The sequence below is a fragment of the Bufo bufo genome, chromosome 9, assembly GCF_905171765.1.
Source record: "Bufo bufo chromosome 9, aBufBuf1.1, whole genome shotgun sequence".
In the NCBI taxonomy this organism is placed as follows: Eukaryota; Metazoa; Chordata; class Amphibia; order Anura; family Bufonidae; genus Bufo; species Bufo bufo.
The window spans coordinates 199,164,850-199,177,784 of NC_053397.1; the positions used below are offsets into that span (position 1 = coordinate 199,164,850).

General features: G+C 46.3%; 1 protein-coding gene across 1 annotated transcript; it reads left to right on the top strand.

The window, feature by feature from the left end:
* Nucleotides 1–4,377: 4,377 nt before the first annotated feature.
* On the top strand, nucleotides 4,378–11,523 carry LOC120979653. Its single transcript, XM_040408525.1, has 3 exons — nucleotides 4,378–4,441; nucleotides 9,478–9,717; nucleotides 10,854–11,523. Exons 2-3 carry the CDS (start codon nucleotides 9,490–9,492, stop codon nucleotides 11,352–11,354), a joined length of 729 nt encoding a protein of 242 aa, XP_040264459.1. The 5' UTR covers nucleotides 4,378–4,441; nucleotides 9,478–9,489; the 3' UTR covers nucleotides 11,355–11,523.
* Nucleotides 11,524–12,935: the final 1,412 nt, after the last annotated feature.

The window sequence follows — 12,935 nt, forward strand, 5'->3', positions numbered from 1 at the left end:
GCGCAGCGTGCCACTGCTTTTTGCTTACCTCCTCCTCAGTCCTGTCCTCCCCTCCTGGCGCGGCAGTGGCAGGTCGACTCTGGCTGCCTGACTGTACTATTATTGACTTGAGACTGGTCTGGTTCTTGTCTGGTAAGTGGTCACGTCACGTGAGGCTGTGACTCACTCACCACCGCCACCCAATCTTAGTCCCTGCTGATGCCTGCTCCGCCGTGGCGCTTCACCAGGCTGCGGTGACTCACACAAGACACTCACACCCCCTTTTACCACGTGAGTGATGGGGGCGGGGGGCCGAAGTGCTTCGCCTTCGGCGCTGTAAGTTCAAGTTGTCTAGACATCTGTGGTGATGAGTAGACTGTCTGTGCTGCGCTGCGCTGCTGCATATTAGATTATAGATATAGAGTCAGAGTCGCGAGTTGGGCCAGGGCCCCCATGAGCAACTGGGCCCGGGGCAGCTGCCCCTTTTGCCCTGCAGCAAAGACGGCCCTGGTCATGATGCCAGTACCTTTTGTGGTGGTACAACCATTTACTATATAGGAATTGGAGACTGAGACAAGGATGGTGCAATCCAACTTATAACTTTTACTGAACGTTGCTCCTGGTAACGGTTACATCCAAGTATTAAACAGTCTCTAGTACATCCAGATATGAAATACAGTCTTTTTAAGAGGGACAGAGGTGTGATGTCTGTCTCTCGGGCTATTAATGATATAGGTTTTATGCTTGCTGGTAGAGGACTTCTACGCTGGTCCCTGTTATACCAGTGCAGGTTAGTGAGGCTGCCGAAGACTTGTGAATCCTTTCGCTTTTAACTCCAAAGGTCCTAAGGCGCGTATAGCGATGGCCATAACCCTTTGGGTCTCTGTTTCTTTAGTGCTTTCTGGATTAATATCCTTTCCTGAAGCTAAACTTCTAGCTGATGTCCACTAACTCTTAGCAGAGTTCTGAGCTGGATGTGGACCTCTTCAGCTCAGGGCTGAAGACTGACTACTACTACCCAACTAGGCCTGAGCTGGGCTATAGATGGGATGTGTTGTCTCCCCCTAGTGGTAGGCTCAGTGTAATGGAATCTAACACACCTGTAGGCAGGGATTATGCATAAAGATGCACTGCAGCATAAAACAGGTTATATAAAGCATATTTACTATAAAGCATATATACTACAACTTTGCAGTACCCACGAGGGTAGTGGGACACTGCAGAATGAGGCCTTAAAGCTTAATTTCTTTTAAACATATGTTACGACATTTTAAGGGTTTTTTCTGAGATTCTGATAATGATGAGCTATCCTCAGGATAGGTCATCAATATCAGATTGGCGTGGGTCTGATACAGATCAGCTGTTTGAGGAGTTAGTGGCACTCTGGTGAGCACCATGGCATGGTGTTCACATTGTTTTATACATAAGTAATTCCATTAGGCCTTGATTCTGTAATTGGGATAAAATAGTGGTCTAATACTGCTGCTTTTGGAGTGTTCACAGTGTTTTATACATAAGTAATTCCACTAGGCCTTGATTCGGGAATTGGGGTGAAATAGCAGTCTGATTCTACTGTTTTTGGGGTGTTCACATTGTTTTATACATACAGTAAATCATTCCATTTGGCCTTGATTCTAATTGGGGTGAAATAGTAGACCAGGGATCAGCAACCTTCGGCACTCCAGCTGCTGTGAAACTACAACTCCCAGCATGCAAATATGCTCAGCTATTCTCAAAACTCCCATAGAAGTGAATGGAGCATTCTGGGAGTTGTAGTTTCAGAACATCTGGAGTGCCGGAGGTTGCTGATCCCTGTAGTAGACTAATACTACTGTTTTTAGGGTGTTCAGATTGTTTTATATATAAGTAAATCCACTAGACCATGATTCTGTAATTGGGGTGAAAAGCGGTCTGATACTACTGCTTTTGGGGTTTTCACATTGTTTTATACATAAATAATTCCACTAGGCCTTGATTTTGTAATTGGGGGAAAATAGTGGTCTAATACTGCTGCTTTTGGGGTATTTACGTTGTTTTATACATAATTAATTCCACTAGCCCTTGATTCTGTAATTGGGGTGAAATAACAGTCTCATACTATTGCTTTTGGGGTGTTCACATTGTTTTACATAAGTAGTTCCATTTGGCCTTGATTCTAATTGGGGTGAAATAGCAGTCTAATGCTACTGTTGAGGACAGTCAGCAGCTACTGCCCAGCCCAGATTTGAAGGAGAGATCCGCTGCTTCCTCCTCTAGGTGGGCAAGTAGCGGCAATGAGAGTAGCGTGGGAGCAGGTGTTCCGAATGGTCAGGCACACAGCCATGAGACTAGTGAGGGTGACATCAGTGACATCATCACTCATTTCACCAGCAATCAGTCAGGGAGGCGATTGCAAAAAAACCAGTATGTGTGCACTCATATCCAACGGCGCAGAAGCTGAACGTGCTCCTGGCCAAGTTGCTGGTAATACTATCCTTCCCTTTCCATGTAGTTGACTCTGCACCTTTCAGAGAACTGGTGGCTTGTGCCGAGCCAAGGTGGAGAGTCCCAAGCCGTCATTACTTGTCTAAAAAGGCTCTACCATCCCTGCACATGTATGTTAAGTAGAAGGTGGCCCAGCCCTTGAGCCTGTCTTTGTCTGGTATTGCTCACGGCAGTGCCGACGTGTAGAACTGTAACTATGGTCAAGGATAATATCTGTCCTTTATAGCCCACTGGGTGAAAGTGGTTCCTGCCCAGGCACACCAGCAACTTGGCCAGGTGACGGCAATGCCGCCTCAGCGTTCTCAAGCTGTGATTCCTGCGCCAATGTCCTTCTGCCTCATGATCCTCAACCTTGTCCTCAGCCTCCACTCTAGGCACAATTCGGAGTGCTCCTCCAGCATACCACCTCTGTAGAGCATGGTGATCTCACACTGTTCTGCACCTGGTTTGCCTGGGCGAACAAAGTCACATGGGGAAGAACTGCTCTGCATCCTTCAAGAGGAAATTGAATCTTGGCTATCTCCTTGCCAACTGAAGATCGGAACCATGGTCACTGATAACGGGAAGAACATTGTGACGGCGCTGCATCCAAGAGGGCTGACCCATGCGCTCTGCATGGCATAAGTCATTAATCGGGTTGTAAATCGGGCGGGCCCCTAGAATCAGTTACACTGTTGGGCCCTAAGTAGCCCAGTCCAACACAGCCGTCGCTCCCCAGGGTTAGGCTCGGAAGCAGTAAATGGGAGAGTAATTGTGGAGGAATAGTCCAGATTTTATAAAATTCACCAGCTTTCTTGAATCAACTTACATCCATACAAGAAGTGTGGTGTTTCTCTTGGTTCCAGCAGGTTTGGCATAAACTGGCAACCTTAAATATTCTGCTTTATCCCTATGCTGTGCTAAACTCTGCTTTAGTCTGGTCACTGGACTTTAGGGATGTTCTGGTAGCTTTGGAGTGGGGTGCCTTTGGCTGTTTTACCCCCTCGCAATACTGTCGGTTATCGGTAAGGAGACAGGGTGATTCTCCTCTCCTTTCAACTCTCAATTTCCCTCTAGACTAGACTAGAACTGACTCAAAACGTCCTGCAGCCCCTCTCATGGTAAGAAACAGGACTAGCTCACTTCTGCCCAAAAGGGGGAGAATGGAATGGTAAGATCTCTCTGCCATATACGCTGCCACCTGCTGGTGAACCAGGCATATGATATGTAATACAACAAATAACAGTTACATAGGAGAAGAATTAATGCACAGTTTAAGAGGATCTGAAATAGATACCCAGGTGACATTATGGTTAGCCCATTAGAGACAGTAGCAGGGTGTAGGAATGGTTATACTACTTTGTGGTATTACACAAGGGCTGGTTCTCCTAGGCTTCCGTAGAAGGCAGGTCCCAATGCCTCTGGAAGGCATTGGGCTGCATTCTCACCCATCTGGTCCCCGTCTTCTCAGGGCGAGGACCCTATGGGAACCCTCACCCGCTGCAAATACCTTCTATGCCACGGTCGTAGAAGTGGTTGATCGGCTTTAACATAAATGCCGGCGCATACAGCGCGGGCCCGGCTATCAGTGACTGCCGGGCCACTGCACTAATCGTGCGCTCACCGCTCCGGTGCCTGCCCGATCAGCATGACTTACCTAGTACGTTAAATTGCAGGAGGTATGTCATTGGTCGGGAAGGGGTTGGTGAGAATATGAAAATTACAATTATACATAGAGATGTAGTGGAGTTAACACGCATGCTTACAAGATTTGCTAACTAAATTAGTCGTGTTAAGCCGACACTTTCAATTACTTCAATGGCTTTTGTTTTGAGATATCATTATGAGTTAAGAAATTGGAGTTAAGAGTTTGAGTGGTAACTCTGCTACATCTGTATGTCAATGTAGTGGAAACAGAAAGAGAAAGTAAGACCAGCCAGATACTGTTGTCCACCGAGGGAGAACTGCTTCATACGTCCGCCGCTACTGCTTGTTACTGGTAAGCATTTATCTTCATCTAATCACAAAACATGACGGGAAGGGGTTAAACGTCCTGTATATGCCGTGGAGAAGCCGGGCATAAAAAGCCTGGTCAGCAAAGGGTGTTTCAAATGGGAAGAAGGGTTTGGGAATGTTTAGCAGAGCAGCAGAGAGGATGTTTATCAGACGCACCCGTTACCCCTTTGTATTACATGTCTATGAGCGATGTATGTGCACATAGATGAATATGTAACAGGATGATGAAAAAATTTGAGAGCATGCCCGGTCACAGCCGTTCTGTCTGGTTATTGATAACGGCAGGGGTGCAGCTAGCCTTTCTGATGCCTGAGGCGAAAACTGAGACAGCTTTCCCCCCCAATGCCAATTTCTTAACCTAAACCCTTCCCTTCAGCTCCTGGCCCTTTGGCCGCCCCCCTCTTGCCCCTCCCTACCTGGTGATCGCCTCACCTGGCCTCATTGGTGGCGCACCCCTGGATATCGAGTTCTGTCATCTGAAAATCTGAAAACTTTTGGTTTGTGCACTGCAAAAAATTTAATAATAAAAGAAAAAAAGGAATTGGGCAAGTAGCGACAATGAGATTCGCGTTCGAGCAGGTATTCCGAGCAGTCAGACACGCAGCCATGAGACTAGTGAGGGTGACATCAGTGACGTGCAGACAGTAGTGGCTGATGATTTAGCACGTGGGAGCCAGGTGAGAGGGGGCTTCATCATTATCATCATCAGGGGATCAGGGTGGCAGCTTGCAGGGTGCGTGCATGCATGGCCGTGAGTCGGCAAGGTGGCGGCAGTGCATGGGGTAGACCGTCTGCTACTCAGGAGCCTACCTATCTGGAAACAACTAGCGGTGCACGGGTTCATAGAGGCAGCAGCAAGCAATCAGCAAGTAGTGGTGGGGGTAAAATGCCATTTTCGCCGGTGTGGGAATTTTCCATTAAGTCGCCAGAGGACGTCAGCGTGGCTATGTGTAGAATCTGTGGGCAAAAGGGAAAGCATGGCCAAGGTGGCACCCGTGCCCTGCGTCAACACATGAAGTGTCACCATAAAGTGGCCTGGGAAAACCATGGTGCTAATGTTGTGGTATGGCCTGAGGCATCTCCTAGAGGCCAGCAACCCTTTTTCAGCAGTCAAGGCTCCACCAACTTAGCAGAAGGGAGCTGTGTTTCCTTCCCATCATCTACTGGTCCTGATGCTCCTCCTACTCCTTGTCACTCATTTCACAATCAGTCAGGGAGGCAATTGCAAAAAAACAACAGTATGTGTGCACTCATCCAACAGCGCAGAAGCTGAACGTGCTCCTGGCCAAGTCGCTGGTAATACAGTCCTTCCCTTTCCATGTAGTTGACTCTGCACCTTTCAGAGAACTGGTGGCTTGTGCCAGGCCAAGGTGGAGAGTCCCAAGCCGTCATTACTTGTCTAAAAAGGCTGTACCAGCCCTGCACATGTATGTTGAGTAGAAGGTGGCCCAGCCCTTGAGCCTGTCTTTGTCTAGTACAGTTCACGGCAGCACCGATGTGTGGAACTGTAACTATGGTCAAGGATAATATCTGTCCTTTATGGCCCACTGGGTAAATGTGGTTCCTGCCCAGGCACACCAGCAACTTGGCAAGGTTACGGCAATGCCGCCTCAGCATTCTCATGCTGCGATTCCTACACCAATGTCCTCTTCTGCCTCCTGATCCTCAACCTTGTCCTCCGCCTCTAGGCACAATTCGAAATGCTCCTCCAGCATACTACCTCTGCAGAGCACGGTGATCTCACGCTGTTCTGCACCTGGTTTGCCTGGGTGAACGAAGTCACACCAGGGAAAAACTGCTCTGCGTCTTTCAAGAGCAAATTGAATATTGGCTATCTCCTCGCCAACTGAAGATCGGTACCATGGTCACCGATAACGAGAAGAACATTGTGACGGGGCTGCATCCAAGAGGGCTGACCTATGCGCTCTGCATGGCGTTAGTCTTTAATCGGATTGTAAATCGGTTCCTGAAGTCTTCCACCCAACTGCAAGACATCTTGAAAATGGCCAGGAAACCGCATGCACTTCAGCCACTCTTACACTGCCAAACACACCCTCCTTGGGCTGCAAAGGCAGAAAAGCGTTCCCCAAATATGCAAAGTTTCCACACGTTGGAACTATACGCTCCAGCTCATGCGTGACACCTGCCATTTGCTCAGTACCTTTGAGGAGGCCACTTTATTTGTCAGTTGCCAGGACTTTAGGATGAATGATGTCATTCCATTCCTTCACATCCTGGAGCAGATGCTGATAAATCTGGCTGGCAAAAGGAAAGGAGACATAGCACCTACATCTCACGGCCCCCTGAGCCCTGTGGGGGCTGAAATGGCGGAGGAGGAGGACATTCACTCACAAGCAATGTATACAGAAATGGGTGTTTTATCTGCACAAGTGACAAGAGAGGAGAAGGGGGGTGATAAGGAAGACCAGGGCAGATGACTCTGTGGCATTAAGCAGTGGAGATGGAGGCAGGGAGTGCCTCCAAGTCCCTTGCCCAAATGGCCAGATGCATGCTGAGTTGCTTGCCTAGTGACAGCCGTATTATCACCATTTGGCAGAGGGATGACTACTGGCTCTCCACAATGTTAGACCCTCGCTACTGCTCTAAAATGGGGGCCTTTTTTCCACCTGCTGAGAGGGAGGATAAACTCAACTATCGAGACATCCTATGTAGTCAGTTGGTCGCTGCGCCATAACCCATCCTCAGGAAGCTCTGACTGGGGAAGGGGGGCCCTCTGTGCTCACGCTCTACTGCCACGACTGCTGGAGGGTGGGAAGGAGGGCAGGAGCAGCACCAGCTCCATCAGCAGCAACTTAAGTCTGGAGTCTTTAATGAGCACTTTTCTTCACCCGCCTACTGAGAAAAACACCCAGTAGCAGAAGCTTTGAGAGACTAACCTTTGTAAAGATGAATCAGCCATGGATCAGCCAGGATTTCCACATGACAGTGCCGGATGCATCAGACTAGGTCATTCTGGGTGTCACACCAAAACATTGTGAAAAATGGCCTGTTACCACTATTCTGATGCTGCCACCCGCCTGATGCCACACACCTGCTGTCTCTGCTGCCATCTTTTCCTACTACCACCCACCATCTTGTGCTGTTACTGCCACTGCTGTTGCCCCCCACCTCCCCACTCTGTGACGGGGCCAATATGTTGACTCCTCATGCTGTTGCCACCCTCCCCACTCGGTGACTGGGCCACTATGTTGACTCCTCATGCAGTTGCCACCCTTCCCACACTGTGACTGGGCCACTATGTTGAGTCCTCATGCGGTTGCCACCCTCCCCACTTGATGACTGGGCCACTATGTTGACTCCTCATGCGGTTGTCACCCTCCCCACTCTGTGACTGGGCCACTATGTTGAGTCCTCATGCGGTTGCCACCCTCCCCACTTGATGACTGGGCCACTATGTTGACTCCTCATGCGGTTGTCACCCTCCCCACTCTGACTGGGCCACTATGTTGAATCCTCACGCGGTTGCCACCCTCCCCACTTGATGACTGGGCCACTATGTTGACTCCTCATGCGGTTGTCACCCTCCCCACTCTGTGACTGGGCCACTATGTTGAATCCTCATGCGGTTTCCACCCTCCCCACTTGATGACTGGGCCACTATGTTGACTCCTCATGCGGTTGCCACCCTCCCCACTCTGACTGGGCCACTATGTTGAATCCTCACGCGGTTGCCACCCTCACCACTCTGTGACAGGGCCCTATTTGGCCTTGTTAACATCATTGTTTATTTTACCCTTCTTCTGATCTGTCAGAAGAATTGAAGAATTAAAAACACAACAAATCCTGTCTTTGGAGCATCCATAAGGCCTCTATCACACTGCCAGTATTTTGCATCAGGATTTGCTCATGATTTAGAAGCCAGAAGCAGGCATGGGCCCAAAACACAGAAGACATGCAAATATTCCCATCACGTGCCATCTCTGTTTTGGACCCACTTTTTTCGGCCTTAGCAATACTGATGAAATACTGATGCAAAAAACTGACCAAATACTGACCGTGTATGGTATGCAGTACTTCTTTTAAATCTGAATAAAACCGATTTCAGAGGGAAATGGCCAAAACTCATGCAAATGGAGCATGAGGCCTCTATCACACGATCATTATTTTGCATCAGGATTTGATCATGATTTGGAAGCCAAAAGCAGGAGTGGGTACAAAACACAGAAGACATGCGAATATTCTGTTTTGGATCCACTCCTGTTTTTTTTTTTTTGGCCTTAGCAATACTGATCAATTACTGATCAAATACTGAAGAACTTGTGAAGGCAGATGCTCAAAAGACAGTATCCGTTTTTTTGGGGTTGTTCTTGTGACGGATCAGAAGAAGGGAAAAACAAACAGTGATGTCAACACAAACGTATTGCTGACACCCTCTCCACTGTGGAATACATTTTCACTTGAGGATGTGCTGTCTCCATCCGATTTTTTTTCCCACCCTCTCCACTCTGTCATGGTCCCACTACTTGTATCAGCGTGTAACATAACAGGTTCTGTAGAAATCTATGTGGAATCAGCTGACTCTGTAAAAGGAGTGCGCTCTTTCACTCTATAGTAGAATCTTGCACCACTGCACGGTTCTTTATACCTGACGCTAACATTGACCTGTAAGGCTGAGTTAACACTTCACATATTTGGTCAGTTATGGAGCCAAAATAACTGAAGTGTGAACTGAGTCTAAGAGTGACGCCTGTCAACTGCCGTCATACTGACTCACAGTAACTGTTTCACTATCACAGCTGACAGCAATGCACAGTGATGTACATTGAGATACACGCTCCCTGCAGCTGGGAAATAGCTGATTTATAACACGCTTCGTGACTAATTCATTTGGATCTAATGAAATTTTGGGGAAAAATTCAGCAAAGCGTCTAACTCAAATTTTTGAAAAGTTTGCTAATCTTTAGTGATATCTGCTAAACTTTTGGTTCCAGATGTATAAAAATTGTGCTATTTTCTTAACCATTGGGTATAAATCACATACATTCTATTTTCTTGCAGGAAACTGAGATCATGCCAAAACGCAAACGCTTTGCTACAGAGGCCGCACTTGGCTACACCCACACTGAAGCCTATTTCGGTCATGAAGCTGAAGCTTATGTTGAAGCTGGATTTACAAGAGCAAAAGTTGAAGTCGATGAATTTAGTGTTGCAGCAAATGCACTCAGTGCCTCAGTGAAATCTAAAGATACCTCAGCAGGAACCGATGTCACGGCTAGAGCAAAAGTAGCAAGTGTGAAGGTAAAAGCTAGTCTCGGTGTGGAAACTGGGATCAAGGGAGGAGATGATGGATTTAAAGTCAAATTCTTGGGTACTGGGATTGAAATAATTCAGTGTCTGTGTTCTCGATTCGGAAGCCAAATGTGTCGTCATGTTATAAATCAGGCATGTGATTCATCTTCATAAGGCTACATGCACATAAAAAAAAAGTTTGTTAAAAACTGACATACTGTCTGTTTTTCATGGCCATTTTTCAACTATTTGGGCATCCATTTTCTTTCTGTCTGTCTGTATGTTATTAATGGTTGTTTTGCATCCGTTTTTCATGGCTGTTAAAAATGGCCAAGAAAAACAAATGAATTTAATTGTCTTTTTTTTTTCTAAAGATCCAACCCCTGCAGTGCCCTCTGTACACATAATGTCCCCCATAATGGCCCTCAGCAGTAATAATGTTCCATCTTTAATAATGTCCCCCATAGTGGCCCTAGCAGTAAAAATGTCTCTCATAGTGGCCCCCAGCAGTAATAATGTCCCCCATGGTGACCCGTAATGTTCCCCATAGTGACCCCTGCAGTAATAATGCCCCCAGCTATAATTTTTCGTTTTGGCAAAAAAAAAAAAGCAAAATACTCAAAATGCAGTTGCTCCTCTCTTGATTGAAAAAGACCTGCCGAAAGACCTGCGCTCAGCGTGATGACGTCACCACAATCCCAGCAGTAGCACATGATGACATCATCACACTGAGCGTAATGCATAGGGGAAATCATCTAAAAGATTTAATTAATTGCAGCTGGCTACATTCAAAAACACCATTGTGAATTCCTGTTCATGCAGTAACTGCAACCCAACTGCTCTGTGTGGCAGCACCCTTAGGCACACCAGAGACAATTATTCTCGAGGACCAACCCCTATATAATCAATAAGGTTTAATTTTTTTTAAGTCAAAGAAATAGACCCTAGTGGTAGGTAATTGGCTGAAAATGCAGCTAAATGGATTATTTTCTCCTGGACTTTTGGGACTGACAATGGTAAAAGAGCCTGGGCTCATCGGAGAATCCTCTGGTGCTCTGATGGGCCAGTCAGACCCTGTGCAGATAAGGATTGTGCTATTTTCTTAACTGTTTGGTATAAATCTCATAAATGCTAACTTCTTGCAGGAAAATAGAAACAAGCCAAAACGCAGACGCATTGCGGATGCCAGTGCTGCCTATGTCCGTACTGAAGCCTATGATGGTGATAATGAAACTGAAGTTTATGCTGAAACTGGACTTGGAAAAGCAAAAGTTGAAGCTGGTTTGTTTAATGCTGGATCCAATTTATTTAAACTCTCCGGTGAATTTAAAGATTCTCCGACAGAAGTCAGAGCCATGACTAGACAAGAAATAGGAGGTTTATCGGCAGGTGTTGGCCCTCTGACGGTAAAAGTTGGTCGCAATATCGATACTGGCTTCAAGCTAGGAAATGATGGAGCGGAACTCAAAATCTTGGGTAATGGGCTCAAGGTAGGAGATGATGGTGTGGAAGTCAGTCTCATGGGTAATGGGTTCACTTTCACAAAAGATAGAAAGGGAGTCGAAGTCATGGGTACTGGAGTTAAGGCAGGAAAGGATGGAATGGAACTAAAAGTTTTTGGTATTGGGTTTGAAATAAAATTCTAACCCAGTGTCTCTGTTCTCTGTTCAGAAGACAATTATGTTGTTATGTAGCAAATGGTCAAGGAAATGCCAGGCACTGTGATTATTATATGAACATGGCCAATTTAATTTACTTAGCTTGTCCCATTGTAAACCAGTCTGTGTCCATAATAAATTCAGATGAAATTGGAAAGTTTGTGTCTGATGATTATAAGAATAGAATTTGAAGAAAATGTTGTTTACCTAAATCAATATATTTCTCTAAGACCCGAAGGATCTATGATAAGGAGCCTATCAAATGGTCATCTCACCAGCCCAGATGAAAATTTTCAAAGCGCCTTCAGTACATTCACTGTGCAGCCTGACATATTACACCTGAAATCCACGTCAGATACTGGCTGGTATAGATTTCAGTTTGTGGTGCACAGATTTCCTGAGGGGCACCAAATTTAGGAAAACGAGTTCTCTCAATTAATGCGCTGCATCTCACGCCAACACAAAGTAGAATAGGACAGAAACTAGGTAAGAACAGTTTTAAACATTACATTGTTATACTGTATCTTTAACTGCTATACAGCCAGAGATAGAGCAGGTTAAAGCAGCCCCACCTTCTGCTGGCTGTGGTCTCAACTACGGAAGGGAAAATTACCGCCTGACTGGGTTCTCTTGATATTGTGGGCCCCATATGAGCTGCTATGCCTAACATCATTATCTGTCTCCTTTTACTGTACTGCCATTTAAAGACACAAAAAGTCGTAACATAGACTGACCAAAGGCAGAATACCGAGGAAAGGCCAATCTGTCGTACTGGATTTATCAGTTGGGTGCAGTTGTCAGCATTCTTGGAAAGCGGGCATGAATGCTAGCAAAGTGGAAGATAAGACAGTGTTTGTAGTCTGTAACCATGGAGACATATATATCTGAACCAGAGCTATATTCAAAAGTCTGCTCTCAAGCACAGCAGGCGCCATTTAACTAGAGATGGGCGAATCGAGCTTCGGATCTTAGATCCGAAGTTGAGTCGTTAAAAAAAATTGTTTTAATACTGTATGGAGACTGGTCTTCGAACAGTATAAGAATGTATGGCCTCCTGTCACGTACCGGTGACCAGACCGGCCCACCTTGTTACGTGACAAGGATTGCCCAAGCCCTTCAGGCCGATTCACCTCACGCCCTCACACGCTGTTACGCTCCCTACGCTGAGCCGTAACTTGAGCATAAATCGCCACCTGAAGCCTGCAAGCGCACCCACGCATTAACACGAAACTTTCACTGCCACCACCAGTCAGTTATAAGGTCGACAGGACACCCCTGAGTGTTCCACTTGCAAGCAGTAACCCACACGATAGCAAGCCTCACGGAAAAACAACATACAGCCTCAGACTGCACACAAACTCTTCATGGAGCTAACAGGTTCTTAAGGTTACAAGACAAACCATAAAACTTTTAGGTTTAATGTACACTCACCTAAAGAATTATTAGGAACACCATACTAATACTGTGTTGGACCCCCTTTTGCCTTCAGAACTGCCTTAATTCTACGTGGCATTGATTCAACAAGGTGCTGATAGCATTCTTTAGAAATGTTGGCCCATATTGATAGGA